Source organism: Anomalospiza imberbis, chromosome 2 (assembly GCF_031753505.1).
Source record: "Anomalospiza imberbis isolate Cuckoo-Finch-1a 21T00152 chromosome 2, ASM3175350v1, whole genome shotgun sequence".
Lineage (NCBI taxonomy): Eukaryota > Metazoa > Chordata > Aves > Passeriformes > Viduidae > Anomalospiza > Anomalospiza imberbis.
Window position 1 is genome coordinate 48171888 of NC_089682.1, and position 27478 is coordinate 48199365.

Consider the following 27478-nt stretch of genomic DNA (forward strand, 5'->3'; position numbering starts at 1 on the left):
GTTGGAGGGTAATACACATGAAAAAAAATGTACTTCCCAGCTAATGTGGATGTGGACATGCAATAGGTCTGTGAAAAGCAGCTTCTTCTCCTACTTGCACCTAATTCTAGCTTCTGTGTTTCCATTTTAGTCTGGTTTATTGCACTGCTTCTTGAAGTCTTCTCATGTTTTCTTTTAATTATTTTTAAATAATGACCTTTGCTGATAAGCATGTCATGCTTGTTCATATGCTTATTTTTTCAAATGTTCCACCTTAAAATTTGATGGGTTTTTTTCAGATTCATCAAATAGATAATTTAGAATAGCTTGATGATTATCATTAAGAGTTATTTAAATGAACTGTAGATTTTTCTGACATTTTAACCTTGTCTTCCAGAAGGAAAATAACAACAGAGTTCGGAGAGTCTTCCATGCCATATTTAAGAAATATGCACATTTTCAAGGACTGAGATGGCTTATTTCTTAATATACCCATTTATGCTGTTGCTTTTTTCAGAAGAAAGTTTGAAAATGAAAATGTACAAAAACAATTGCAGGCCACTTTATTTACTAAAAAACCCCGTCTATGGCTTCTTAAATCTGTGGTTCAAAGGTTTGATTTTTTTGTTTTCCTTTGAACACTGCTGTTATTTCGGGAGGGCAGGGGGTGAGGGGGAATGAATTCTGAGTAACATTTAAGGTTTTTAAAACTTCCTCTTTTCATTGAACAAGAAATTTGGTAGATATATACTTGGGAAATTCTGTGTTGGCATTTCCAATTCCTAACTATTGAAAATTTAAATGTGATGAAAAACAATAAAAGACTGAAGATTTCCATTTTAAGCTATCTTTCTTTTGCCTGTTGTTCTTTGTTATTTAAAATATGGCATTCTCTGCCTGCTAGGGATATTTTGAAGTGATATATTTCCAAATACCACTTCACATGTTTCAGATTCTAGTTTTATTCAGTATTTCATAGAGAAAATCCCTGCTGTTTCTCAGTATTGAAGGTCTTGATCTTATAACTGACAGGATGTTAGTGGGCAGCTATTTTTGCTCTGGGGAGACTGTTAGAAGTGATGCAAAGAATGAGTAGAGATTAGGAAAAAATCACATTTTAATGATAACTACATTATATGTCTCTGTTGAAGTCCTCCAGGTGTTCATGTACACTTTTTTCCCCCTTCTCTCCCTCCTGAGCAGCATTGCCCTGACTAGCTGCAGACTCTGGTTTACGCAACATAGGTGCAAATATGTGCTGAAAGTCTGTCCTAGCAACAGCCCAGCTCATTGCCCTTTTACACTGAAGGCTTGTACCCATTTCTGAAAACTATCTTGCAATTCTGATCTTACATGATTAGCAATTCATAGCTCTTTATTTGCCTAAAAATACTGAAGAACCACATGAACCTGCATGCTGTGATCCTAAACGTTATGTATCAGGGGCAGCTTGCCTAGCTGGTTCCGCCACCAGTGCACACTCCATGGATGCACCACGACAATGCTCATCACTCCTAGCACCTGAAAACCAGGACTCCTGACATGTCCAACAGTAGCATTCAGTTCTTTTGCCATCTTGAAGGAACTCTCCTGACTGTTGATGCTGCTTTTGCAACTGAGCAAGCAGGAGCCTTGGCCCAGAGGAAAATTGATCTCATGCAGCTGCACAGCCCTCAAAGGCAATGGGACTGTGCCCTGCTCTCCAGAGTAAAGTTGCTTGAGTGGTGCTCACCTTCCTCTGGTGAGACATCACTGCAGTGCCAGTAGTGAGACACTGTCTTGGCAGCAGCCTTAGGTGTAACAGCTGTATCTTTACATTCTACCAGGGTAGTCTCTAACCACTGCATGCCATAGTATCTGCTGTAGGCCTCAAATGCTGTAAACCCATACACTGCTATCTACTGCAATACAGCACAGTCATGACACTACAAGTTTCCACAAGCAATTTTGAAGCAGCAGAAGCAGCAGTCCTGCACCCCCCATACTGCTGGCCACCCTTTCCACCCTCACTTTATCAGTTCTCTTGTAAAACCCACTATTGTGACACCAGGCAATGCAAAAATGTAAGCAATGTTTTCTAAATCTAACTATATTTATTTTGCAATCTTATTGCAAGCTTTGCCATGAATCTGTTCTAACAATTGTCCCCAAGTGCAACCACAAACACTTCTGCTGGCCTAAGGGAAGGGAAAGGATGGGATTGAAAGAGAAGTGGCAGTGGGGAAGAAATTTTCCAGACAACATTGGCTTACAGGAGACTCAGTTGCTTGTAGAACTCCTGTTTAAAGACAACAAGTTTTTTGTGCTTAGTGTATGGCCACATTCAGTTTTTTCAGGTTATCCAAGTCAAATTGTGTTGCAGTTTTGACCTGTAAGGTAAGATTTGTATCACCATATATACAGAAATAATAAAAATTAAAAGTCAGCTGCACAAAATGTATACAAGTTCCAAGGCAGCTGTCCAAAATTTATACAAGTATTAAAATGGTTCTAAGCTTTTGTTAAAACTTTATAAATTGTAAAAATGAAGGTTTAGAAACTACCCTCAAAGTTCCTGTGTGTTGCTTTTTTAATATTCATCCAGTTTAAACACCTTTAGGACCACAAGTGCAAGTGCAAGATGAGAACTGGTATAATCAGTTCATCTGAGCGTCTGCAGACTGACTGTGCACAAAGACTCTAATTAGCTGCTAAAACCAGAGGGTACTAAAACTGGGTGCCAGTAATCTTTCTAGGGTGCTATATTTACTTAGTCTATCTTGGTAGTGATCTGTAAGAGGTTTAAACTAGCTCTCAAAGGCAGAGTTGGTGTTTGAATGATCATTGTTGGGAAGCGAGAATCAACATTTGGATTAATAAATACTGAAAAAGATTACTTGGTATGTTTGATGCAATGGGTGCTGCTGGATCAGCAGATGACATTAATGCTATGGAAATTCACCACTGGTACACAAAGTTTATGAAGGAGTGCCCATCTGGACAGCTTTGCCTGCATGAATTTAAACATGTCCTGGATCTACACGGACTTACTCCTGAAGCTAACAACTATGTTGAACAAGTATTTCACACATTTGACATGAATAAGGTAAGAATTCATTCTTGACTTCCTGGCTTTTTTATCGCTGTATCATTTGGTGCACTCAGAGACATGTCTCAGAGAGCTGCAAGCTCCCTGCTCAGAGGTAATAGAAAACTCCGTGCCGATAACCAAGAATGGCTGGCAAACAATGTTGAATGCTCTGATCCCAGTACATTTGCAAATTTGAAAGTTTCATACAGTCATTCTAATACATGCTGATGGTTTCTTATTTTTGAAAACCAGATTTTTATTGATATTTTCAGTGTGCATTAATAATTGCATTTTTTTTATATAGCTGCTTGAAAAATCTTTCTAAGGCAGTGAGTGTTCAGCTGGATCCATATGTATTAGTGCTTTCAGATTATGCAACATAGACACAATAAGATTGCTTCTGTTGAGGGATTCATTCGGAACACCTTCTGTGGCCTAATTTGGTATCAGTCAATCCCCCTTTTTCCAAAGGCACTTCTGTTTGGTTTTGATCCATCATCCCAATTTTACTGCTTAACATCCTAGGTCCTGCTAAAGATCTGTCCAGCAGCTGTTAGATGTGTTGCTGTATTATGTTATTCCAACTCAGACTTCGTACAGGTTCCTCCTAGCTACAAGACTCATGCAGAGTCATTTTCCCCTTAAGCCGCAGTAACACTTTCTACCAAATGTGACAAAAGGAGTGAAGAGTCATCTGTAATTCCTAAAAGAGTCACAGAAATTAGGCTCAGGCTGAATTGTCAATAATACAAACTCAGCTTTCAGCTAATAGAGCAGATGGGCCCATCTTGGTATAAAAAAATATTTTAAAAAAACAATAAAGCATTAATGTTCTCTACCCATATTATTTATCTCAATGAGTTCAGAGATATTGAATTATGTAATTAATTATACTAGTTTCAGAAAATGCTGAGAGTATAAGGTACTTTGTGTGTTTTTACATGCAGCAGTAACTCTATTACACTGTTTTCTTGTGTTTCCATACACATCTCCACTCCCAATTCAGCTTGCTTTTTTGGAATTTTGTAATTCTTTTCCATAATCTTCAAGGACTCTTCCTATAAAACAGGGCTCCTTGCATGCTCTTTTCTTCCCACTGCCAATTACCAGATGGTTAAACATACTGAAATTTGATTAAGTAGTATCACCTAACTCAATAAATGTGCTAATTACAGATAATGAGCAAACTTCCAGTCTGCCTGACTGGCAGAAATTGTTGATTTGCTGTCCTCTTTTGATCTAAAAATTTGATGCATTAAGTTCCCCAGAAAAGCTTTATGAATGCTAACCTTCCTGGACAGCGCACATGGACAGTGTCTGATCTCACCTAAGAGCTTTTCCAGTTTAAGTTGTTTAAGCATTAATGTCCACTGCAAAAAGCCCTTGACACTTCAGTGCTCTTGAAAAGTGTGGGGAGCTTTGAGTGTTGGGGATTTTGACTCTTTATTTTATGGGGGAACATCTTTTTGGTATTGTTGGTATTTTAGAAATTCCTAATAGCCTTTCCCCCACTACAACTAGCTTATCAGCCATGGAGCAGTTTGCTCAAGTCATCTGAGGAATATTAAGATGCATGCCTTAAAGTTCTCAGGTTATGTACACATCAGTTAGACTCTTGCTACCAATCAAGTTCTCATCCCCTTCTCTGGTATCCCCAGAATTTTTTAATCAATTGGTATATTTCCACCAAATTTCAAAGAGTAAGCATTTCAGTTAATCAGTTCCTAATGTTTTCATAAAATTTGGCAGCTGGGTAGCAGGGACATACCCAGAATGAATGCCCCATTCATGTAGAATTAAGCTTTTATTCATTGTTTAAGGCAACAGTTGGCCGACAGAATCATCAGGAACTTGTTTTCTTTGGCCTAGAGAAAATAAAGGATGGAGCTGGGGTACCAGCATTTGGGGTTTTAGGGGACAAAAGACATCGTTTGTATGGGTCTAAGCTTTTGTTTTGCTATTCTCAGAAGGGCTTTTTAAATTAATGTTCCGTGTTAGACAGAAAAAAGATGCTTCAGTTTTTTATCAGTTTGGAAGTCTTCCCCCCCATTTAAATGAAATTTAACAATGATTTGGCCTTTAGGGCTTCATAAATTCCACTGTAAACCTGCTTTTCCTAGGCTTAAAGCCTCATTATTTAATAATGTGCTCACACTAAATATCTGATATTCATTTCCTGTTCTGCAAGATGCTGTAACAATCCTCCACTAGCTACTACTAATCTGAGGCATAGATTTTATTGTGTTCTTTCTTAATTGAGCTGTTGCTCAGCTCCAGCAATAGGACCAGGCAAAGTTATTTAGAAAGCAGAATAGTAATGGCACATTTAGAATTGTCAGTTACACAAGATTGTACAGTCTATATCCATTTGGATATGGAAATAAGATAAAGAATGGGGCTTCCATTCCTAGAAAAAACGGCTGGCAAGTTTTAATCCCTGCCCGATCCATTTGTATAATTTAGTAGTTGGAAAGGCTTAAACACTTAGGAAAATTAATCAAGTGACCCAGAATGTTTTATTAGAATGTTTCATGTTTTTTCTTTAAATACTAATTTTAAAAATCTATTTTTGATTAAATGGCAACAGTTTAGCTGCATTATTCAGATACAGCACACAACACCTAGATAAGCTGTAGCTCGGTTTTATTCTTATCTTGCTTTGAATAAAGTCTTGTGAAAGCCTCATTGAAAACCCTGTGGCAAACAAGAACCAGGACTTCTCAAACAGCGTGCCAGGATTTCATAAGTTTCCTCTTTGGCATTTACACTGCATCTGTTTAGTTAGACATGATGTGTATGTTTATCTGTTGTAATTTATGTTTTCTTTGAAGTCATTCTGTGGGGCTTCAGGCTGGCTTAGGGGGCTGATTTACGTAACAAGCAGAATGAGCTGTGCCCATACCAGCTTTCCAAGAGAAATGCATTTGTGAGCTCGATGGCTTGGTGTGACTTTCTCAATAACAGTATCCTCATAGTATTTTTGGTCATTCCAACTGTATCAACACTTCTAACGAGAGGATGGCTCAGGCAGAGTACAATGGAAAAGCATTTGTCTTCTGGATTCTGGTCTTAATGCAGAAATCCAGTTCAAGACTCCTTTCCATGCTTAGCAGAGACAAAGGATCTTACTTCAAGATGACTCAGCTCTTTCCAAGTTAGATGAACCAAGTCTCTCTGCCCTGCCTCATGCATCAAGAGAAAAACAACCTACATGAGTCAGTGGAAACTAACTCTTGCTTAACAGAAGATTTTTTTTTAATCAGTTTATGAAAAAATCCTACACGTAAATCAAGGTTCCGAAGTGGCATAATACACACAGATGTAAAAAACCATAATGCCGTTTTATTTTGCCATTGAAAATTGCACCATTCATTTTCTTTTGTTTTCTTCACCCTGTCCCTTCCAAACACACTCCACCCTGAATTCTGCATGTTAATTTTCTCTCATCGAGGATCAAATTTTCTCTGCTGCCATGGTGGTAAAAATCACTATCAGATCTATGACATTAGTGGATGAGGAAAAGAATTTGAGATGAAATTTCTTGCAGCATGCATGCATTTAGATTTTAGGAAGTGAGATTCCAAGAAAACAACAAACTTATGTGAATGCAAGCTTCTCCCTGAACCTGAAATTGCTGAAGATTACTCTGTCAACTTCCAGTTTCTATGATAACAAAAGTGCTAGGCTTTAAATATTCAAATTTCTATCACTTTATTATCTGAAAACCCATCACTAAGCCTGTGAACAGAACATGTGTGTTAAGTGGATTATGCAAATAAAGCAATATGATTACTTTTTAGTGTCTCCCCATGCTCTTGCTGTTTCAGAATTATATACATAAAGACATTTTGCTAGATCTTTTTAACCTTAGGATTATATTAGGAAGAGTACTTATGCCATGCTTAGTTTAGATGGGATTTTAAATCAAAGTACGTACCTTTAATTGGAGAGTCATGAAGAGTCTGTTTTCACTAAGAAGTTTCCTTCCCAAATTTCACTAGCCCTGATTTATACCCTTTCTTCAGGTGCTCTCATGTGAATTTCATCCGTGTTTGTATTTAAATAACCTGATATTTTCTATGAGACATTTCTGTGAGATCTGAACATTTTTTTCCCAATGCTAACGATGCTGTATGGTCTATTTCAAGTCCAGCAAGAGTACCAAGGCTGCAAACCTGACACAAGCTCTTATACAACATGAGCATAAATGTCATGTTTTGTCTTCAAGAGAGTCCTTGCAGAAGCACCTGAGAACGTGTCAAGGTCACTCCAAAGAGAAGGACCCACCTATTGACAAGCTCTTCAAAAATCTCCTAAACAAGTCTGTTTCCTTGTAGGTGGGGATGGATGAGAGCCTTAAAACCCTCAGGTTTTCCCCTTTCACTACTGGTAGGTTGCGTGAATATTTTTGTCTTCATTCTCCTTTTTCAAAATTACTTTCTCCACCATTTCTAAAGTAAATTCTGTTCAGAGCTGCATTTTCAGACAGTTACAATAGATCTTTTTTGGTTTTCTTCTTTATTTTATCATTGCCATTTTTATTCTTATTTGGAAAGCTTTTAAAAGAGTTATATACCTGTTTTACTTCCTTGTTCACCTTTTTTAAAAAACAACTTTTAAAGCTAGGTAGTGGAAGGAAGGCAGACTTCAATTTTTGCATGGATCAGAAAGAGGATTTTTTATAATTTTTTTTTTTTTTTTTTTACTTCAAGAAGATAAATGGAAATAATTGATAAATGGAGTGGGAGGAATGCAGTCAAAAAAAAACCCAGGAATACACAGGAATAAATAGATAACAGCTTTTGAGGAGAGGAAAAAAAACAAGTGAAATGTAAAAAAAGCAAAATTTACAAAATCGAGGCACAAGTATAAAGAGATGGGAATAAGTGTTCAAGAAGTAGCAGGAGGAAATAGTGCATAACCCCTTCTTTGTATATTAATTTAAATCCTTGTGGAACTGAAATGCCAGCTATGGAGAAAAAGTGTTGAAAAGATAGTTAAAATCTTAACCAGAGATTCATTCTCCATCAGAAAGAGAGCTGACAGTCGGACAGAAACAACATGCGGGAAAAAATGTGGTTGGTTGCTCTCTATAGTGAGAGGGGGAGAGGGCTGGCAGTGGCAGCCACAGGATCCAACCCCTGGAGGTGTCTTTCCACAAAGCCTCCCCAGTGTCCCAGACAAGCACTGGAACAGGGATTACTGGACAGAAATACCAGCGTGCTCATTAGCAAGAACACGAGCCCTTGTGTTGCGAGCCCAGGCCACTAGGAGATGCCAGTGGCTCAGCGTCTGCTCAGCTGGGGAAAGACTTCAAACACTAGGAAGGAAAACGTCTCCAATCAAAACAACGGCACCTAATTAGGGAAGACAGCCTCGTCTTTTAATTAAATGTTTGCCGATGACTCTGTTGGTTTGGCTTTCCTTTTTCCAAAGTGCTTAACTCCGGGAATTCTATTGCTAGTAAGAAAGAAAAGGAAAAAAATTGAAATGTTTTCCAAATAGCTGTGCCATGTAGGCAGATAAAAACAAGAAGTCAGGATTTAGAGTTAAGGATCTATATGTAGCATTATTAAATGGAAAAATCCAATTTGTCTAAGCTGAAATCCTTCATGAAAACAGCCTGTGGCATCAAAACATTGTTGGGGGTGAGAGTGAATTTGGATCTAGTACCATTAACACAAAGATTTCTGCAGATCTCCCATCTAGTTTATCAGCATGGAAAAGCTCAGTGATTTTTTTTTCTTCTTAGTTGTCCCAGCTGGAGACAGGATATTTCATTGGCCTCTCAGATTTTCCCTGGATGACAGGACTCTTTCACTTCATTTCTAATAAGACCACTGAAAAGTAGCAGGTTGGCAGTAGTAGGGATTGTTAGTCCCACTTGCAGTTCCCTGATGCCCACCGGACCAGGTGCAGCCTAAGCTCTTGCCCACCCTGAGTTCAGGAAAATCAGTGAATTCACAATAGCTACTAAAAGAAAGTATTCCTGACTCATTCTCCTGACAAAGGAGGATGCACCTCTTCGGCAACTAGAAACTTTGATGAAAATAACAGCTTCAGCAGCGGGTCTTCATTGTAAATCATGAACCAAAAAATGGAAAATGTAAAATTGGTATTTCAGAGCACTTCCCATAATCATTGAAACTAAAGGAATGGCACCACAAATGGTTCTGTGGGATGAGTAAGACTTGTTATTTCATTATGCATGGTTTGCTGGTTATTTATAGATACAGGCACACTGTAGCATGTGTGGCTAACAGCACCCACAAAATTATGTCTGTAACTGGTTTAGTGACCAAAAAAACCTCTTGGTCTGGGCTCTGCACAACTAAGATAAGCACAGTTGACTTTCTAATCACCAAGATGTGTTTCACTGAGCAATACTCATAATCTCCATGTCAGGAATAATGAAGCAGTACTACAAAAAGAAATCAGACATAATAGGCTCTTATAGATGTATTGCTTTAATGATCACTGCCTTCTTTTTCAGTTTTAAAGCTATACAAAAACTCAAGGAGTTAATTGTTTGTACAACTATGGTAGGATGCACACAAGAAATGTGGCTGTGAACTAGCAAAGTTGGGCCAGCGCTTGACCAGTATTTTTAATGAGAGAATAATTCAGCAATTGTGTGTCTCACAATGGTGCCAGGGTTTAAACACCACAGAAAGCAGCAATGACCTCTCTTTTCCCCATCCCCACTCTTGAGTTAGCAAGAATTTGTGAGTCCTCTTACCTCAGATTAGGGGGTTGTGTCCTACTAGAAATTTGTCTCATTGGGGCAAAATCTTTCTGGTTTATAAAGGAGAGAAGTACAGCCCTTAAAAGCAAGATACATTCTGATGAAGATAATAGAAAGGTCAGCTTGGTCTTCCCCCTTGTATCATGCATAGAAGAAATGCAGAATTTAGAAGCTAAACACTCATTCAAATAGTTAGAAAACTGTTGAGTGGTCCATAGGGAGAAGATGGTGATGGTTGGGATCTAATAGTCTGGGTCTTAAAAATAAAAAAAAAGAAAAATTAAAATTTAAAAAAAGCCCTTAACACTGAAAGCCTTCCTAGGTACATTTTCTGACTAGGATAGGCCATTCCAGCTCTTCTGGGAGGATAGCCTTCTCTTTCCAAAATTTTGTGTCTTGTCCAGATGACTGTTTCATTTGTCCAGGCAGTCTCTCTGAAAACACCTCAACCAGATTTGTTTGAGCTGGGAGGTAGGTTGCATCTACCTTAAGGACATAAATGGACTCTGAAGTTGGCTATAGATGATGACTGGCCACATGCCTATGGGGAGCTGGAAGGTACTAGAGGAAGATGGCAGGATAGGGGTGTTATAAATGCCAATCACTTGGTTTTTAAAATTTTAAAAGTTTAATAATAATAAAATAGTTATAAAAATAGTAATACAATTAGAGTAATGAAAATTTAGAGTTAGGACAATTACAAGACAATAAAAAGCAAAGAATTACGGACGTCCGGATGCTCTCGGGCACTTAAGCCCAATAAGCATGCCTTGTGAACAAAGGAATAATCTTTAAAAGCAGTAGCCTGTTGCATATTCATACATCTCATACATGATGCATAAATTCCTTGCAAATTAAGAACTTTTCTGGTTTTTGTCAACTTCTTCCCCTTAATCCTGGTGGTTCCATAAAGACGGAGAGAAGGTGGAAGAATGTTTGTCTTTTCCGATAAGGAGGCAGTAATTCTTTATGGGCCCCCATCATTGTCATCTCTGTGTGAAGAGTTTCTTCATTATCTCATCTCTTGCTTGAGCTAGTAAAAAAAAACCCCACATACATAGGCTCTATTTTAACTACAAAACTACATTTACCATACTATTAAAATGTTAATACAGCACTTCTAATCAATATAACATAATACATATAGTATTCAATTTAATATTTGCGAAAAGCCAATCATAAAATATGCATTTTTCACAATCCCTCCTCTTATTCTTTATAAATCATTTGGCTTGAGCAATATTTCTTATCCAATTGTATTCTTTAGACTATGTTAGTAATCAAATAAAAGATGGGATTAAACAAGGAAGAAACATCAGAACAGTTGTAATCCTAATTTCTTCCACTATCCATTCTTCAATACATTACCCCATTAGTTAGTTTTTAACATTGTTTTCCCACTTTTGGACCAGTATCTGGGTTATTTCTTTAATTCTAATGCCTGAGTGGCTTTATTTGTTATCTTCTTTATGACTGCTTGGAGTCTTATAATACGATTTAGTATATAATTTGGGTTTAATACAGAGGTAGATTGCTGTGCTGGTTTCACCTTTTTGTTTACTAATGGCCTTTTCGCCAAATCTTGGATTGTATTCCTGAAATCAAATGTAAAACAAATCCATCTCTCATTTTGGACATTCAATGCCCTATCTATTACCACTTTTTCCTAAGTTCCTTGTAATTCAATATTTTTCCCTATTTTTTTTTTCTTGCAGGTACTCAGTTTGGATGGGTTATAACAGTGGCTGTTGACATGGGGGTGTGTAACAAAAAAGGAACTTTGGTTTCTTTCCATGTAATATTTTTTTGTAGCATTTGTGACACGATCTTGCCAGTATCTCAAAAGGTAAAAGACAACAAATGAGAGACAAAAACAGGAATAACAGAGGTCTGGTATGGCTTATACCCCCACCTCCCCTGCCTATGGAGTTGCTTCCCATAGCAGGTATGTGTGATCTTCTCGCTGGCGAGTACAGTGGTCAATCCAGGCTTGCCCTCTGTTTCCTTTGTTACTCCTTTTTACTAAATATTTTTAGGCAAGTCCTTTTCAACACTCTTTAACTGAGGTTTCTTACCATTCCTCAGGTATCTCTCAGTCAACAGGCACTGATAATTCCCATCCACAAAACAAAGTTATTACTTCAGTTGCTTTGAGTTCTATCTCTATAGGGGATAGATTCAGTACTCAATACTTATTACAATGAGAACATAGATTTTGTGAGGTCCAATACCAATCATTCTCATAATTTGAACATTTACTTATAACCCAGTTAGCATGTCCAGCACTGGGATGAATCAAATAAAGTATACAGTATAATACTAATGGTAATTTCCCTTCTTCCTTGTACAAGTCACAGGCTAAGGCCAGAATGTGAGAACTCTGATTAAAATAATCTTGATCTTCCTGTTTGAAGTGGCAATGTTCCTCTCCTAAGGAGGCGTTGGAGGCGTCTGAGGCAGTGCTTAAAACCAGTGATGTAAGCTTTAGTGAGTGATTTAAGCACTTATTTAGGCAGTGCTTAAAACCAGTGATGTAAGCTTTACCTTATTCTCAGTTAGGTGTTATTCTTTGTACCTTCTTTGGTTCATTTGGGTTTTCTCAAACTATTACCACCCAGTCCCAGTCGAAAGTCAATTTGGTATCACACAGTTTAGATGTGATAGTCCACTCTTCAAGGTTCTTCACAAGTTCTTTGATTTTGCTGTCGTGAATTCACCCTCTTTCTGTAGTTCAGATTGCTGCTTTAGTGGTATCTGGAAAGGACTTCTTAATAACACAGTGTTAAAAGAAAGACAATACTGCATTAACTTTTACCATTAGTTTTCTTCAAAACTTTCTGGGTTTAACTAAAAGCTTTTTCTACAGCTGCTTCTTCTTCTTGTGTCCAGCTGTTTTAATAGCTACAGAGGCCAATTCTTCTTCTTGTGAGCTATAAGTAATTAAATAGAAAGACCAGGCCAATTTTAACACAACATGTATCACATCTCTTGTTTTTTACTTTTTGGGCAACATTTAACCCATTCTTCAGAACAAAAAGCCTCCTCTTCTTAACAACAAAAAACCAGAAAGAGAAAAGAGTTCTTGCTTAAACAAATAAATCACTTTGTGAAAGTCAGCTATCTCTGCCTTGATCTTATCTCTAGTGGTGGTTCCTTTCTTTTATTTTTTTTTTTTTAACAGTCTTGCGTTTAACTCTGTCCTTTGCCTGCCTCTCTCTTTTTCTCTCCCTCTCTTTCTCTCTTCACATTTTAACATCCACATTCCAGCATCAGTCCACCTTCTAAGATCAGTCCACATTCCAGTGTCTCAGAGAGGTAAGTCTGCCAATCACCCCTCCCCCTTTTTCAACGTCTTTACAAATTAAATTACTTTTGTTATGTGCGTTCTGCAAGCATGCAATTCATGGCACTCTCCACCAAGGCTACTAGCCACTCACAGCTGACACAGTACTAAAACTAAAGACTTGTTTTTCTAACACAATTTTTTCCATTCACAAGCTCAAAAAGGTTGTAGGAACATGGTAAACAACAACTTACTTCCAAAGTGACCCTACCTGCACCAAAAAATTTAAGACAATGCTAGTTAGTGCAATACAATTTGCAACGAAGCCAAGGTTTGATTTGGGAAGGGCATCTGAGGACACAGAGCATGAGTTTTACACATCCATATTTTGAAGAGAGAATGGACAAAACATGAATACAGTGGGGGGAGACAGAAAGTAAGGAATTTGTCTCTGCAATACCTTCTCTTTGACTGCTAGGAAACGCTGTTCAAAGAGGCTTCTGTGGTACAAACAATAATTGGATGGAAAGAGGCACTCTTGAATTTAAGCTTTAATGTCACAATAGGAAACAGCACCTGAGCACTGCAGTGGTGAAGCACCCTGCCTGCAAACTCACTAGAGGCAAGCTACTGCTGCCACGCTGCACGGCTACCTGCAGCACAGAGGGAATCACGACAAAGCCCTCCCTGCAGGCCTGGGTAAACCACACAAGGAGCCCACAACTTCTTCATAGCTGTCTAACTCATTCCAGAAATAAAACTATAGCAAGCAGAGATTCCCCCCTACCGTCTTTTTTTTTTTTTTTTTTTTTTTTTTTTTTATGTGTGTGTGTCACACACCCACAGTGATGCTGAAAGTAACAAATTAACAGCTTATATTAGAAGATACTGAAACCTTTTCTTCATCCAGCTTTGTGTGTTCCCATTTATATATGTAGCCATCTCCAATTCGAGGTCAAAAAAATAAGCCCTATTTTTCAAAAGTGCTATGCATGCACAACTCTAGCTGCTGTTCTAGGTGCACTGCAAGTAGTCAGCACTTCCAAAAACACAAACAAAACAAAAAACTAAAAAAGCAAAACACATTTGGGTACATGTAAAAGGACTGGCTGGAAGAAAAAAATGTTTCTCATTGACCTGCCAAGTAGCTGGTGTTACCTTTAGTTTAACTTTACACACTGAGAACCATGTGATTGAACAGCTTCACATCGATTCAAAATAAATTAAAAGTAGGTCTGGTTATGTCACAGCTGTAAACTAGTTTCTCAACTTTAGAGTATAGCAAGTTACAAATTTCAAAATAAAAAATCACAATGCAAATTGAAAGAAATAATTTAAACTACTTGTACACAGTAATGGGAAAAGAATTAGCTGAATCAACAGCTCAGTTAAGACATTTGCTCAGTATGAAGCATCCTTCCCCTATTTCCTTCTCTAGCCCAAACTTCCTTGTTATTTTTTTTTTCTTGTTACTTTTACAGTATCTTTGCTCACACTATAATATTTTAGAATATTTAACAGACAAGTTCTTTTTGCCCCTGTGTCTACTACAAATTCTAATTCTTTTTCTTGGGGACCCACTTTTAAAGTTATCACAGACTCTAGATGGTATTTTTCCCTTAAAAAAATAGAGCCTCTAATCGACAGCGAGTGGTGTGGTTCCCTCTTGTTCCACTCTCTTTTCCCCTTTTTTTTTCTTTTTTTACTGGTTTTCTGTCCCATTTTTTTTTTCCCAAAATCTTATCTATTCATTCCATGCTCTGTTTTTTTTTTCTCACATTTTCTAACAACCTAAATACTACCTTCTTTCAACTACCCATGCAAAAAATCCTTTCTCTCACAAACCATTCGACATAATACACCTCCCTCTAAAAAATAAAGCTCAAAATAAACAATCTACATTACATATCTTCCACTCATTTCCATTTACTCACCTTTATCTCTCGCTCACTCTCACTCACATTCACACCCTCAAGCCTGTTCATTTATACTTCTGGACTTCACAATACTGTTACATATACTTTCATTCGTGCACACTTACTTTTATTTAGCTCAAAACAAACAATCTACATTGCATATCTTCCACTAATTTCCATTTACTCGCCTTTATTTTCCACTTACTTTCGCACACACATCCACACCCTCAGGCCTGTTCATTCATACTTTTACATTTCCCTTTATTTTATTGCACAGAGGAAGGAAACGTTAGCAAACCTCTTAGACTTACACAAAGGGATTTCTGTTGCCAGAGAATCATGAATTGTGTAAGCCCCCACCCTGACCCCTTCCACCTCCCCGAGGTTTGGCTATCCCTCTTCCCTAGAGATAGCCTCAGAGTCAGGGGTTCGGACCTCCGTACCTTGCCCGATCTGGACTCCCCACACCCCCTCCTCCCAGGGGGAATGGGTTAGACGACTACTTTACGCAGCCGTGGAGCTAAAAGGTCCTATGATACTGAGCCTTCCTTGCTTTGGGGGCAGCCTCTCTGGGCTTCAGTACCGCTGGGCCTCTGGGAAGTGCCCTGAGTTACTCAATCCTGGGTGCTCTCGAAGGTTAATATCTCAACCCAGCAGACTTTTTCACTCAAGTTTATTTTTGGTTGCCTCTGGTGCCAATTCACCTTTGAGGCTGGCTGCATGCGACTCACACTTGGTGCGAGTCACAGCTTCCCCCTCACGCCCGGGGGAACAAGGCTAAGTTTGCAGGGTTTTGCCTAAGCTCCCACCCGCAGGGGACTTGTTGGTGCAGGACCCACCCTCGCGTACACAACAAGGAAAGGTACCTTTTGTTTGCCTCTGATTCCAATTCACCTTTGAGGCTGGCTGCAGTCACAACTTCCCCCTCACACCCAGGGGAACAAGGCTAGTTTTGTGGGTTTTGCCTAAGCTCCCACCCACAGGGGACTTGGTGCGGGACCCACCCTCGCGTACACAACAAGAAGGTACCTTTTGTTTCACCTAATAGGTGTTACTGGCCAGTGTTGGTATTCTTGGATATCCCTCAATCTAGCTGTGTTGTCCAAAGCAGAATTTTTAGGGGCCCCTCCCACACATTATACCTTTTGAATTTTTTTCTCCAATTAATTATGCCAAGAAAACCCTCTTTTTACCTTTTATTCTTCTCTAATTAATTATGCCAAGAAAACCCTCTTTTTACCTTTTATTCTTCTCTAATTAATTATGCCAAGAAAACCCTCTTTTTACCTTTTATTTTACCCAATGGATTATACCAGGAACACCCTCGGCTTCTTCTCTCCAAGGGGTCCCACTCCTTCCCCGAGACCCAATCCCAATTTTCCCCGGGGGGATTCTCTCACTCTTTTATCATTCGCTTCGTCTCTGTACTGGTCGCTTTTCTCGCGAAAAAGAGGGAAACGCAGCATACGAAACTCTGCAATCGCTTAGCAGGTCTGGGGTACCCAGCCCGCCTCTCATTCACACACATTCATCCCCCCTTATCCACCCCATCCCAACAAATACTTACCTATCCCTTGTCCTTGGGTCTTTGTTCTTTGTGTACACTTTGGTCTTAGGGGCTAATTACCACGGTTTTAGGGAATCCTTTCCCTTTTCTTTGTTTTATTGTCTCCTTTTGTCCATCGGATCGTAACCTGTATCCCTCGGTAGCACCAGGGGAGCAGAGTGAGGCTGCCTAATCAGGGCAGGACGCGTCTCCCTCACTCTGACTCTCCTAAGGCACCGGCAGAGAGGTGTTAGGAACCATCCTCTGCTACCATTTGTTATAAACGCCAATCACTTGGTTTTTAAAATTTTAAAAGTTTAATAATAATAAAATAGTTATAAAAATAGTAATACAATTAGAGTAATGAAAATTTAGAGTTAGGACAATTACAAGACAATAAAAAGCAAAGAATTACGGACGTCCGGATGCTCTCGGGCACTTAAGCCCAATAAGCATGCCTTGTGAACAAAGGAATAATCTTTAAAAGCAGTAGCCTGTTGCATATTCATACATCTCATACATGATGCATAAATTCCTTGCAAATTAAGAACTTTTCTGGTTTTTGTCAACTTCTTCCCCTTAATCCTGGTGGTTCCATAAAGATGGAGAGAAGGTGGAAGAATGTTTGTCTTTTCCGATAAGGAGGCAGTAATTCTTTATGGGCCCCCATCACTGTCATCTCTGTGTGAAGAGTTTCTTCATTATCTCATCTCTTGCTTGAGCTAGTAAAAAAAAAAAAACCCACATACATAGGCTCTATTTTAACTACAAAACTACATATACCATACTATTAAAATGTTAATACAGCACTTCTAATCAATATAATACATATAGTATTCAATTTAATATTTGTGAAAAGCCAATCATAAAATATGCATTTTTCACAACCAGTGTCTGCAAAAGGTCATGTGAAGAGATGGAAGGGAGCTGTTATTGCCCAAGAGAAAGAGAGAAAAGAGGAAGGATGATTAGCACTGGGTGACTTACTGATGGACAGCTCTTAACCTTACCATATCATGTCACATTTTCAACCTGCTTAAGTCTTGTTCCTGACACTCTGTTTTCTTGGTTTCAGCTGGGATAGAGTTCATTTTCTTAGTATCCAATACAATACAGTGGTTTTGATTTAGTAGGAGCAATATTGATAACACACTGATGCTTTGGTTGTTGCTGTGTAGTATTTATTCTAACTCAAGGACTTTTCATTGTCTCATGCTCTGCTACTGAGGAGGTGCACCAGAAGCTGGGAGGGATCACAGCAAGGATAGGTGACCCAAACTGGCCAAACAGATACTCCATACCATAGAATGTCATGCTCAATATATAAACTAAGGGGAGCTGGGAGTGGCCAATTTTTGCTCAGGGACAGACTGGGCATCTCTCAGAGGGTGGTGAGAAATTGTATTGTACACCACTGTTTTTTCTTGGGTTTTATTCCTCTCCTGCATTATTATTATTAGTTACTATATTTATTTTATTTCAATTATTAAACTATTCCTATCTAAACTCACTAGTTCTACCCAGGTTTTTTTCCTAGTCTCCTCTCCATCCCACCAGGGGCAGGGTGGGGTGAGAGTGAGAGCACAACTGTCTCAGCTGTGCTCAGCTGCCACTTGGGGTTAAACCACAATACCTGTCTTTGTTGTTTGACACAATCGCTGGTCATTTCTTTAAGAGCAGGGCATGATGGCAGAAAAAGCAAGTTCAGAATTGTCATCAGACTGTGCATCCCCAAGAGGTTTGTCTGCTTTCCTTTCACCTCCCTTGTCCTTGCACGCCCTTCATTCACCCTCAGTGTTCTAGCCAGTACACTCCTGCAGATGAAATGTCTGCACAGGGTGTGTTCCCATTCTCTCTCAGTCACTGGGCTCACACAGCAGGTCTAGGGCTGGTACATGGTCTCTGCAGAAAAGGCAACACACTGACTATCCACTTTGCTCTATGTTCTTTGCCTATTAAACCAGTTTTGGCTAAACTGAAGGCAGTGTCTGTATCTTTCTGTTTGATCTTCAGAGGTTCATGGGCACCTGAGAAGTGTTCAAGCTTTCTTACTAGTATGCCATATTTTGAAGTATATGATAATAATCTTGTTGATATCCTTGTGAAGAAAGCTGAAGCACAGACCATTAGGAGTGTGGGAGTCCTTCTCAAAAACTGATCTGATCCTATAATATTAATTGTTCCCTGGCTGAATTCAGATTGGAGGATGGTTGTCATTTTTCATGGGCACTCACCACCTCAACAGGACTGTGCTCTTAAACTCCCCTGATTATAAATAAAAAGGGTAAGTGGCAGTGTCTTGTTTCTGTGTCACAAACATCCTATATGTTTACACTGGTATTTACAGCTCCTCTTTTCTTTGTCCTATAGTAACGCTCCTGAGCTGCTCATCTCCTTGTATAAAAGCTAATCAGTACACAAGTATTACTGATACCTAACCCCTTCCCTAAGCTTATGGAGGAAGAAGGAATTCAGCTCCTGAAAGCTGTAAAATAAAAAGCATGACTGCAGCACTGACCAAGAGCAAACCTGTTTTTAATTTACTTGCCAGACTAGGTTGATTCCTGTTAAGGAAGTTACTGTAAAAGATTCCTCTTCTACTCAAATTCTGTGACAAAACCGTGACCAAAACCGTGTGTTATATCTGGAAACCTATGCTGAGAGGGAAGAAATAGGATGCAATTTGCACACAAATACAAGATCCTGCACAGCATATTTATGATACAAAGTACATAAAGGAGGAATCCAAAGGGCTCAATTTTTAGAAAGGCTTAATCCACTTACAGCAAAGAGGATGTAATTACAGGCATTGCTGTTTGCACTCTCAACTTTTCCATCCTTATTTGCAGCAAAAATTATAGATATTCCTTATAATTATTCCAGAATTAGTCTCTTGTGTTTTGCTAATGGTTTGTACATAATTCAAAATCAATCATTTTTATAATATTCTCTTTATTTTTTTAAAAACAGACATGTTTGTAGTCAATGGAAGCATGATGAACTATAATTTAATTATGGTGCTCTTTGCTTCTACTTTAGCCACAATTTGAAATCCCATCTATTTTAGACTTGAGCATTAAAGGTAATCTCATGAGTAGAGATAGGCATTACATAAAAATAGAAACTTATGCTGTAAGATGTTTAACGTAGCCATTTAAAAGCCATATTAACCTGAGCTGTGGTCATGAGCAAGACTTTGAACCTGGGAGATAGAAATGTGAACAGACAAAAAGGGACACTTCCTGTGTAACAACATGGGCTCCCAAGAATCCTTACCAGATCCCCCTGCACAGATGCACCATTATTACAGCAAATTTATGAGAGAATGTCCATCTGGGCTGCTTAGTCTGCATGAATTCAAGAAACTTTTGGATCTTCAAGGGCTGGATCCTCAAGGAGACCTATACATTAAACGAGTGTTTGATATCTTTGACCTGAACCAGGTAAACCTTCTTTTTTTTTTTTTTTTTTTTTTTTAATCTCATACTATTGCTTTGTTTGCGAGTTGTAGACTGCAGGCTCTTTTTTGTGCTATCCTCTCAAAACTGCTCTTATGGACAGGCTTGCCATTAAGGTGCACTAGAAGTGAAAAAGTGCAACTGTGCTTTGAGGGTTTGGATTAGGACTTCTGTTAGTATTTTCTGGGGACACTTAAAAAATGTCAGGAAGCAATTCTTAAAAAGACAGGTAATTTCCAGTTCACTGGTTATTTTTGTATTCATTGCTTATCCTGTGCTTGTATATAAGCATATGAAAACATTGGTGTGCTCAAAGTTAGTAAGTTCTTACAACAATGTTAGACAAAGGGGAAATATAGTCTGCACATAACTGAAGATGAAGTGCAGTGTATATAAATGGATTTAAGTGGATTTTCTTAGAGTACTATATTGAACGTGCGGCAGAGGGGGAAACAATGCAGATAAGGAGTTCACACTCGGTGTACAAGTCACAAGATCAAATACTACTGAATGAAGAGGTCAAGAAGTTTCTCCAGCCTATACTTCTAATTTACTCTCTTTTCTACTGCAATAACTGCTTATGATTGCAATCATCTCTCTGTAATGTAGCTGGCTCCCAGAGAGACGAGATATATTTTCCTTAGTAGTACAGACAAGGCTGAAGACACGGTCATCTGGTACTTCTGTGTAGCACTCTTTTATAGGTCTGTCTTGAGCACTGCCTCATGTTTGTAAGGTCCTGGAGCTTACCTTGAGCCCTCCACTCATTGTGATGCTGAGTGGCCTGGGGCACATGCTCTGCAGTACTGTGAAACCTTCATATTTGCTGAGACCTCCAGATTCTGGATTAATGTAGAAGTGAGGAGAGTGGAATCAAAGCAGGTTAGAGAAAGAGCTGTGGCAGTGGCCAAAGACACTTAAAACAAAATAGGAATCATCTGCTAATTGCTGCTACTCTATTTGGTGTTACAGAGTTGTGTCACTCCTCTGCAGGCTGTCATCACTTGTACACAAAGTGGTTAAGCTGCCAGACACTAAAACAGCTGCTTTTATGAGAAATAGAAGACAGATGCTTGGGGGGATTTAACACGCATTTTAAATGTAGATGGGAGGTATGTGTGGCGTCAGAAACAGAGAGGCATGAAGAGCTGCACCAGGAGTGTGAGCTGGAGAACACACTGCCTTTTCAGCGCAGCTTTCAGGATCGCTGTCCTGAAAGATCTCAGCTGCCTAATCTGTGTGACTGAACTCTCTTTTACTGCAAACTTTCTGGCTGCATCTTTCTGAACTTTTGTCTTCATCCTTTTGTCTTCCTCAGATGTGCTAAGATCAATACAGGCTAAAGAATGGGGTAATGACCAGGAATTCAGTCTCACAGGAAAACTAGTTCATTGCCCATCCCATTGCTGACCATCACAACTTTCAGTAGCACATCCCTGGGGGACTGTGGAGTATGGTGTTGCATCGTGGTTTGGGGTTTAGGTCAGGGGTTCTGATCTGTTAGCTAGCCGTGTTCTGTGTACCCCCGCGCACCCCCTGTGTTTGTTCCCCTTTCTCCCCTCCCCCGCGGCTGTTCACTCCGGGTCCCTGGCTGTTGGAGTCACTCTGAATTCCCATCCCCGTCCGCCCCAGCGCCCAGGGTTCGCCCTGGTCGCATCCCCATTGGGTGCCGTGGTCCACATCATCGCCACAGCACCTGCCCCCATTGGGCAGGAGGGCCCCTGCTCTCCTTGCTCTCTCCCCGATACAATCCGGTGCTTTGGTGCTTCAGAGTGCCCGAGGCCGTGTTTCCTCACGCACCAGCTGGGAGCGGGTCACGGCGCCTCGGCACAGCTCCCCGCAGCAATAAAGGACTTTCAGCCTTCCACGCGTGGGGAATCTGGACATTCCTTCACTCTTTACTGGTGTCTCTTGCTCGCAGTGGTAAGAATCCGCTGGCACCCCCGCCCGGACTGCGGCACGGAGCCGAGTCTGGAAACACACGGCGATCCCGGATCCCGGATGGAGGCAGTACTGCTCTAGGTGCCGGAGATGCCCAGGGATCGGGAAAACACAGAGAGACGCGCAGTACGGCTGTATAGTCAGCACGGGAGAAAGCATTTCCCCCTACTGTCTTCTCCCTTGTCTGTATTTTGTAATTCTTGGGGTCACATATACCAGACCAGTGAGTGCTGTCCTGTTTGACTACAGAAATTGGGTAGGTTGGAATGCAGTCCCTTCACCAGAGAAGGTCATGTGTGTCCATATAGTGTCTTAGTGTAGCACTCTACCAGTCCCTACAGATATCCTTTCTTTTCAGGTGTCTCACAACTAGTTTTTCTAAAATATTCAGCTTTCCACATAATGTGTAGTTGAACGGTGATTACACCAAGCACACCCCAACCTGTAGATCACTTTCCAAGCAAAAAGAAAAATGAGGAAATAACCCCCCAGAAAGCAGGGTAGAGAAATAGGTATTAAACAGTAGAGCAGCTGGGAATCAAGCTAAAGTGCAGCAAAGCTCAGAAATCTATGCTGATCAATAGCCTGTGAGCATTTGTAAAGGTACGTTAGATATTGAGAGGATCAACCTTGCTAGGGAAGGATGTCAGGCAAATGAAACCAAAACTGGCATATTTGAGACCAACAGATATTTTTATTCAGAAAAAAATGGAAAGGAGCAATTTAAGAAGCAAGATTTATATCCTGTGCCCATGGCAACTTTTTACAGAGCTTTACAGATTTGCTGTATTTTAATTTCTATTCAGTATAATGATTATATTACTTTTCTTTTTCTAGCATTGTTAAAAGCACTCTGTTTTCATAAATTTAATTTTTTTTTATTTATTACCATGATGAATGGCCACTATGTTCAAGGAATACTTTTAGAAACAAGAAGCATCGATCAAATGTTTTTCAAATACATGGCTGTGATGTTTTTTATGTTATTAAGCTGAGAATAAAGTGGCAACAGCCAGCTTCTTAGGGTGGGAAGAAAGGAATGTATGTAGTTGATGAGGTAAAATAAGAGTATCTCTTTATTCCATATACTCGCTTTTTGTCCTATAAGCTTTCTACAGATTTTTCTCTGCCCCAGGATTGTTGACAAAAATGTAGAATTTCATCCTGAAAAGTTTTTAGTTAAGTACAGATGCCTGAAGAGCCGTCAATGGATGGCTGACTGGGGGTATCACACTATAGGCTCTGAAATGGCAGCTATTATTGTATAAATAAGGTGTCTGTGACATTATGTAGAACATTTAAGCACTGTTCTGTACTAAACAGATGAGAATCTTTCATCTCCAAGCCACAGAAGTTATTGGATGTAAGTGCATAATGCACAAATTCAGAAATAATTTGGTCATTTTTGCTTGCATTCAGTTCCTTCCGTATTTTAACAGCATCTGTGGTATAAAGATCAAAATTTTGCTTCCTTTTCTGCCACATTCAAACAGGTATACTTCAACAAAACTTAAAGTCATCTTCACTAAAACTTAACCTTAATAAATATATCTAAAAGTGAAAATTTGTCATATAACAATCAAACATCAAAATAAACAACATGTAAGTAAACAACTGTACTGAAATCTTTACAATAAAATTATCTTGTTAGAACTATGGAGTAAAAAGCAAGCACTTAATAAAGCTGACAGTGGAGTTCATGTATTAATTATAGTTAAGTCTCAAGTAACTGCTGCAGATAAAGTTCAAGGTTTGTCTTGAATGTGAGCTAAAGAATCTTGAATTTATGACTCATCCAATTACTCTCAGTGAACCATGTAGTTTTGCTATGTTATTAATACGTAAAAAGACAACACCTCTGTATGTACCAACACCTTTGAATTTTTCTAGTAACAATCCTGTTAAAAATCACAATTCACAAGTTAGAAGGTAAATTTTAACACTGGCTGGTGCCAGGCAGGGGGGGGGGGCCGCACCCCCCGCAACAGCTTTAAAGATTGCTTGTACGATAGATTTAAGTTTGGCTTAGTAAGAGTAATAGGATATAAACACTGAAGGCTAAAACAAAGAGATTTAGTTATATAGTACTAAATGGCTGTACCAAAAAATTCACAACAAAATACATTGTTAATAAAAAACAAGCGACTGGTAATATAATCAGTTTGACTAGGGCTAGGTGTCCCTCAGGGCTTTAGATCTGTATCAAGTGTCCCTTTGAAAGTTGCTGCTCCTTCCAATGCTTGCAAGTGCCTGAGGCAGTTTAGCCAGGGACCATTGTCGGGGTGTCCAGTGTCCCCAATGACTCCTGTACAAAATTTGAATGCATAAAAATTTCCCACCGTGTCAACAGATCCCTCTCCCTCAAAACCAGGGAGACAGCACAAAAAGTTTAACTGTGGCGATCCGCCCCATCAGGCCCTGTTATTTGCGGCGGGTGCTGGCTTTGCAGGCTTTCGCTCTTTCCGTCCACGCCGGAGTCCCTGAGGCACAGTCATTAGTGGCCACTCACCGGGCTTTTTGAGATAGCATCGGCTCCTGTATCAATAAGTCCTGTCAGGACTATGTCTTTACCTTTCAGTGACACTTTGCATTGGCATGTTAGACGTTCAGATGTAATACAGTTGTGTCCATAAAATCTGCGGGACCTCTGTGGAACCGAATCCCCCCTCCCTCTGCTCAGCTATCGGGGGTGCACACGGGTGCTGCTGGAAAAGTGTAAGTTGGGCTGTACTGCTCCCGGACGGGCCTACACAGGGCGGCCCTGGGGTCCATGCCATCAGTCAGAGTCAATAGCTCCAAGGAGAACAAAGAAAGTATGTATACAAATAAACAAAGTATGTCCAGGTGGTCCGAAAACTCCTGTGGGAATCAAATGAACAGATGAATGAAGTAACGTTACTGTGGTTGATATGTCCCGTTCTGTTCTCCCTGGTGTGGCTGGTCATGTCAGCGACAGTGGTCTGGCCAGGGCTGCCTGTGGTCCGGCGAAGGCTGCGTGGGGAGACTGGGCTGAGGCTTGCGGCAGTTGCAGTCCACTGAGGAGTTGGCTGGGGCATCTGTGTCTTCGCGTGGTGCCGCTTCGTGCTTCGGCTCGTTTCCCGATAACGGACGCCCTTCAAAATCATACTTGGACTGACATTGATTACTGCACCGAGGGCAAATACCGGGAGTTTTGGATCTGGCCTCCCCAGCTTCAAAACAGTCCTTTTTCAAATGCCCGGATATCCCATACCCGAAGCAAGTTTAGGGGTCCCCCTCCTTAAGAGCCTTTTTCTTTAGTTGCATCCAGTTATCATGAGGGTCAGGAGGGAACGGATCAGTTTCATAGTCTGAATCTATTGGTCCTGGATCGAAAGGCTTCCCCTCCTCCTTACTGCTAGAGCCGCGGTCAGCGATATAAACTGCTAACGACCGTGAGAAAGGATGCTTTCCCCTCCTTTGTCTGGGCGTGAGAGGTGCCAGTTTCAAGTGGGCAGGGAGAGTCAGAGCGAGGCAGGGGGCCGGCGGCATCCACAGAGGATACAGCCCAAGACTGCTCTTGCTTTTTTAATGTCTTAAAAAGTATTCTCCAGGACGGAAGCATATGTGATACCCATTGTGAAAGTGACTTAAGGTCCTCCTTTAGGATGAGGGAGTCATGCTTGTCCAGAAGGGCGAGCATGGTTTCATAGACTTCTGTCTGTTTGGACATTTCTTTTCTCATTTTTAGTTCTTATTTTAGTTCCCCTGGCTCACCTGTCAGATGCAACAGACAGGTGATTGTGGGCCCAGACGCAGTTCTCTCACCCTCATGATCAGTTCCAGAGGCTCGCCGACTGCCGCCAGTCAGGCCAATTCATTTCCTCACACGGAGGTACCAATTGTCGGCAATGGAGAGAGACAGGGAAGACTGACTCGGTGATCAGAATCCGCATTTATTGTGCACTACCAATGCTTATATACTGTTTTAGGAAGACTAGTAATGTTTGCTACAATGATTAGGTTAAAATCACATACACAAACTTATGCATATCACAACATCTCTTGCGTACTGAGTTTAATGTGATTTTCTTTTTCCAGTAAACCTGTCTGATTGAATCTTCCTGCAATCTAGGTCTAATTTTCAAAGTTCCATTTGCTTTTGCCAAGGCATCCTGTTATCAAATCTCTTATGTTAACCAGGTCCAAAGTACATAGTCTGTCTTGCGTCCCCTAACATCCCAATAACATTATTTTCTGGTTTTTGCTTCCTAATCAGGGAGTCACTATCCCAGTGACTGGTGAAGTATACAAAACTTTTTGATAGAAATTATTTCCTTTGACTTAAAGGAAATATAAAAGTGCTGTTATAAATAGATGGTTGGCAAACTTGAACCTCCTCCCATGCTTCCCCCAGCTGAATTTTATAGATATATGACCTGATTTTTTCCTGCTCTAACCATGGTTTAATAGCGTGATTTACTAAAATATGAATATTGATCTAATATCGATATCCAACTGAGACGGATATCAAAAAACTAACAGTTTAAAGTTAGAAAGGGTATGTTTATTACAACCACCGGGAAGTACGTGGGATAATTCCCTAATACGCACTGCAAAAATTACAGGTATTACAAAACCCTTTTATTTACAGAAGTCTTGAATACACAAAATATGAATGCATATTCATATCCCTGTCACTTCCTCTGCTCCACTTCCTATGCTAATTGGCAAAAAGGCTATTAAGCATGCGTAGTTTTGTTCCCTGAAATGAGTCAGGGGTCCATTTTGGGGAGGGGTCTCCAAAATGAAGAAGTAAAATAAGTCTTCCTCGTTCTGACCCTTCTACCTTTTCAATGCATATGTGACAAATGAATCCTTGTAGTTTTCCTGTGTTCAATGGATTCCTCAAGTATGAGAAGTCTGCAACTGTTTTTGTGTCCCTGAAATCTGTTTATCTCATTCTGTTTTTCATGATAAGCGCAGCTACCCAAACATAAAGTTGAAAAGCAATGAGTTACGAGATCCTGGATATCTTATCTAAGATCCAGCTACTGTTAACTATGAACAAAGCCTATATATCTACTTCTGCCAACTCAGCAACATAACATCCCTAAAATTCTTAATTCTTCAAAATTAATGCCTCAAGTGGACTTTTACAGTTTAAAATTGTTATGACTTCCATTGCTGAAGCTTATAAAAATAATATAGTTTAGGGACTTGTTTACAGTTGATCTAAATCTAGAGAAACCCATTATGGAAAACTTGAGTAATTTAATACGGTCTTCTCAGCATAAAATGTATTTTTCACATGTAGGCTTCTGTTTTCTCAAAATAGGAATCTGCTCAGAAAGCTCTGCTAAAGAATTAGTCCTGTGATTAATCTACAATTCCAATTATAGCAGCCTAATGCCTCGAGTTGATGTGACAACATCCATGTATGGAGGTATTTAACATAGAACAAGATGGTAAAACACTCTTGAAAGGTGCATAGATTTTCTCCTCTGTGTTTCATGTGTACCCAGTTTAAAACCTCTAGTATGTAAGGTGTGGAAAATTAACCTCATAGGCTGCCAGTGCAA

The 27478-nt window shown here is 39.7% G+C and overlaps 1 protein-coding gene across 1 annotated transcript in view; it reads left to right on the top strand.

Moving 5' to 3' along the window:
- Nucleotides 1-2538: 2538 nt before the first annotated feature.
- Nucleotides 2539-27478, top strand: part of GUCA1C (guanylate cyclase activator 1C) — a 54712-nt gene continuing 29772 nt past the window's right edge. Inside the window, exon 1 of the mRNA XM_068180827.1 lies at nucleotides 2539-3064. Within this exon, the coding sequence (XP_068036928.1) occupies nucleotides 2861-3064 (204 nt within the window). The 5' untranslated portion in view covers nucleotides 2539-2860. The remainder of the gene's footprint in view (nucleotides 3065-27478) is intronic.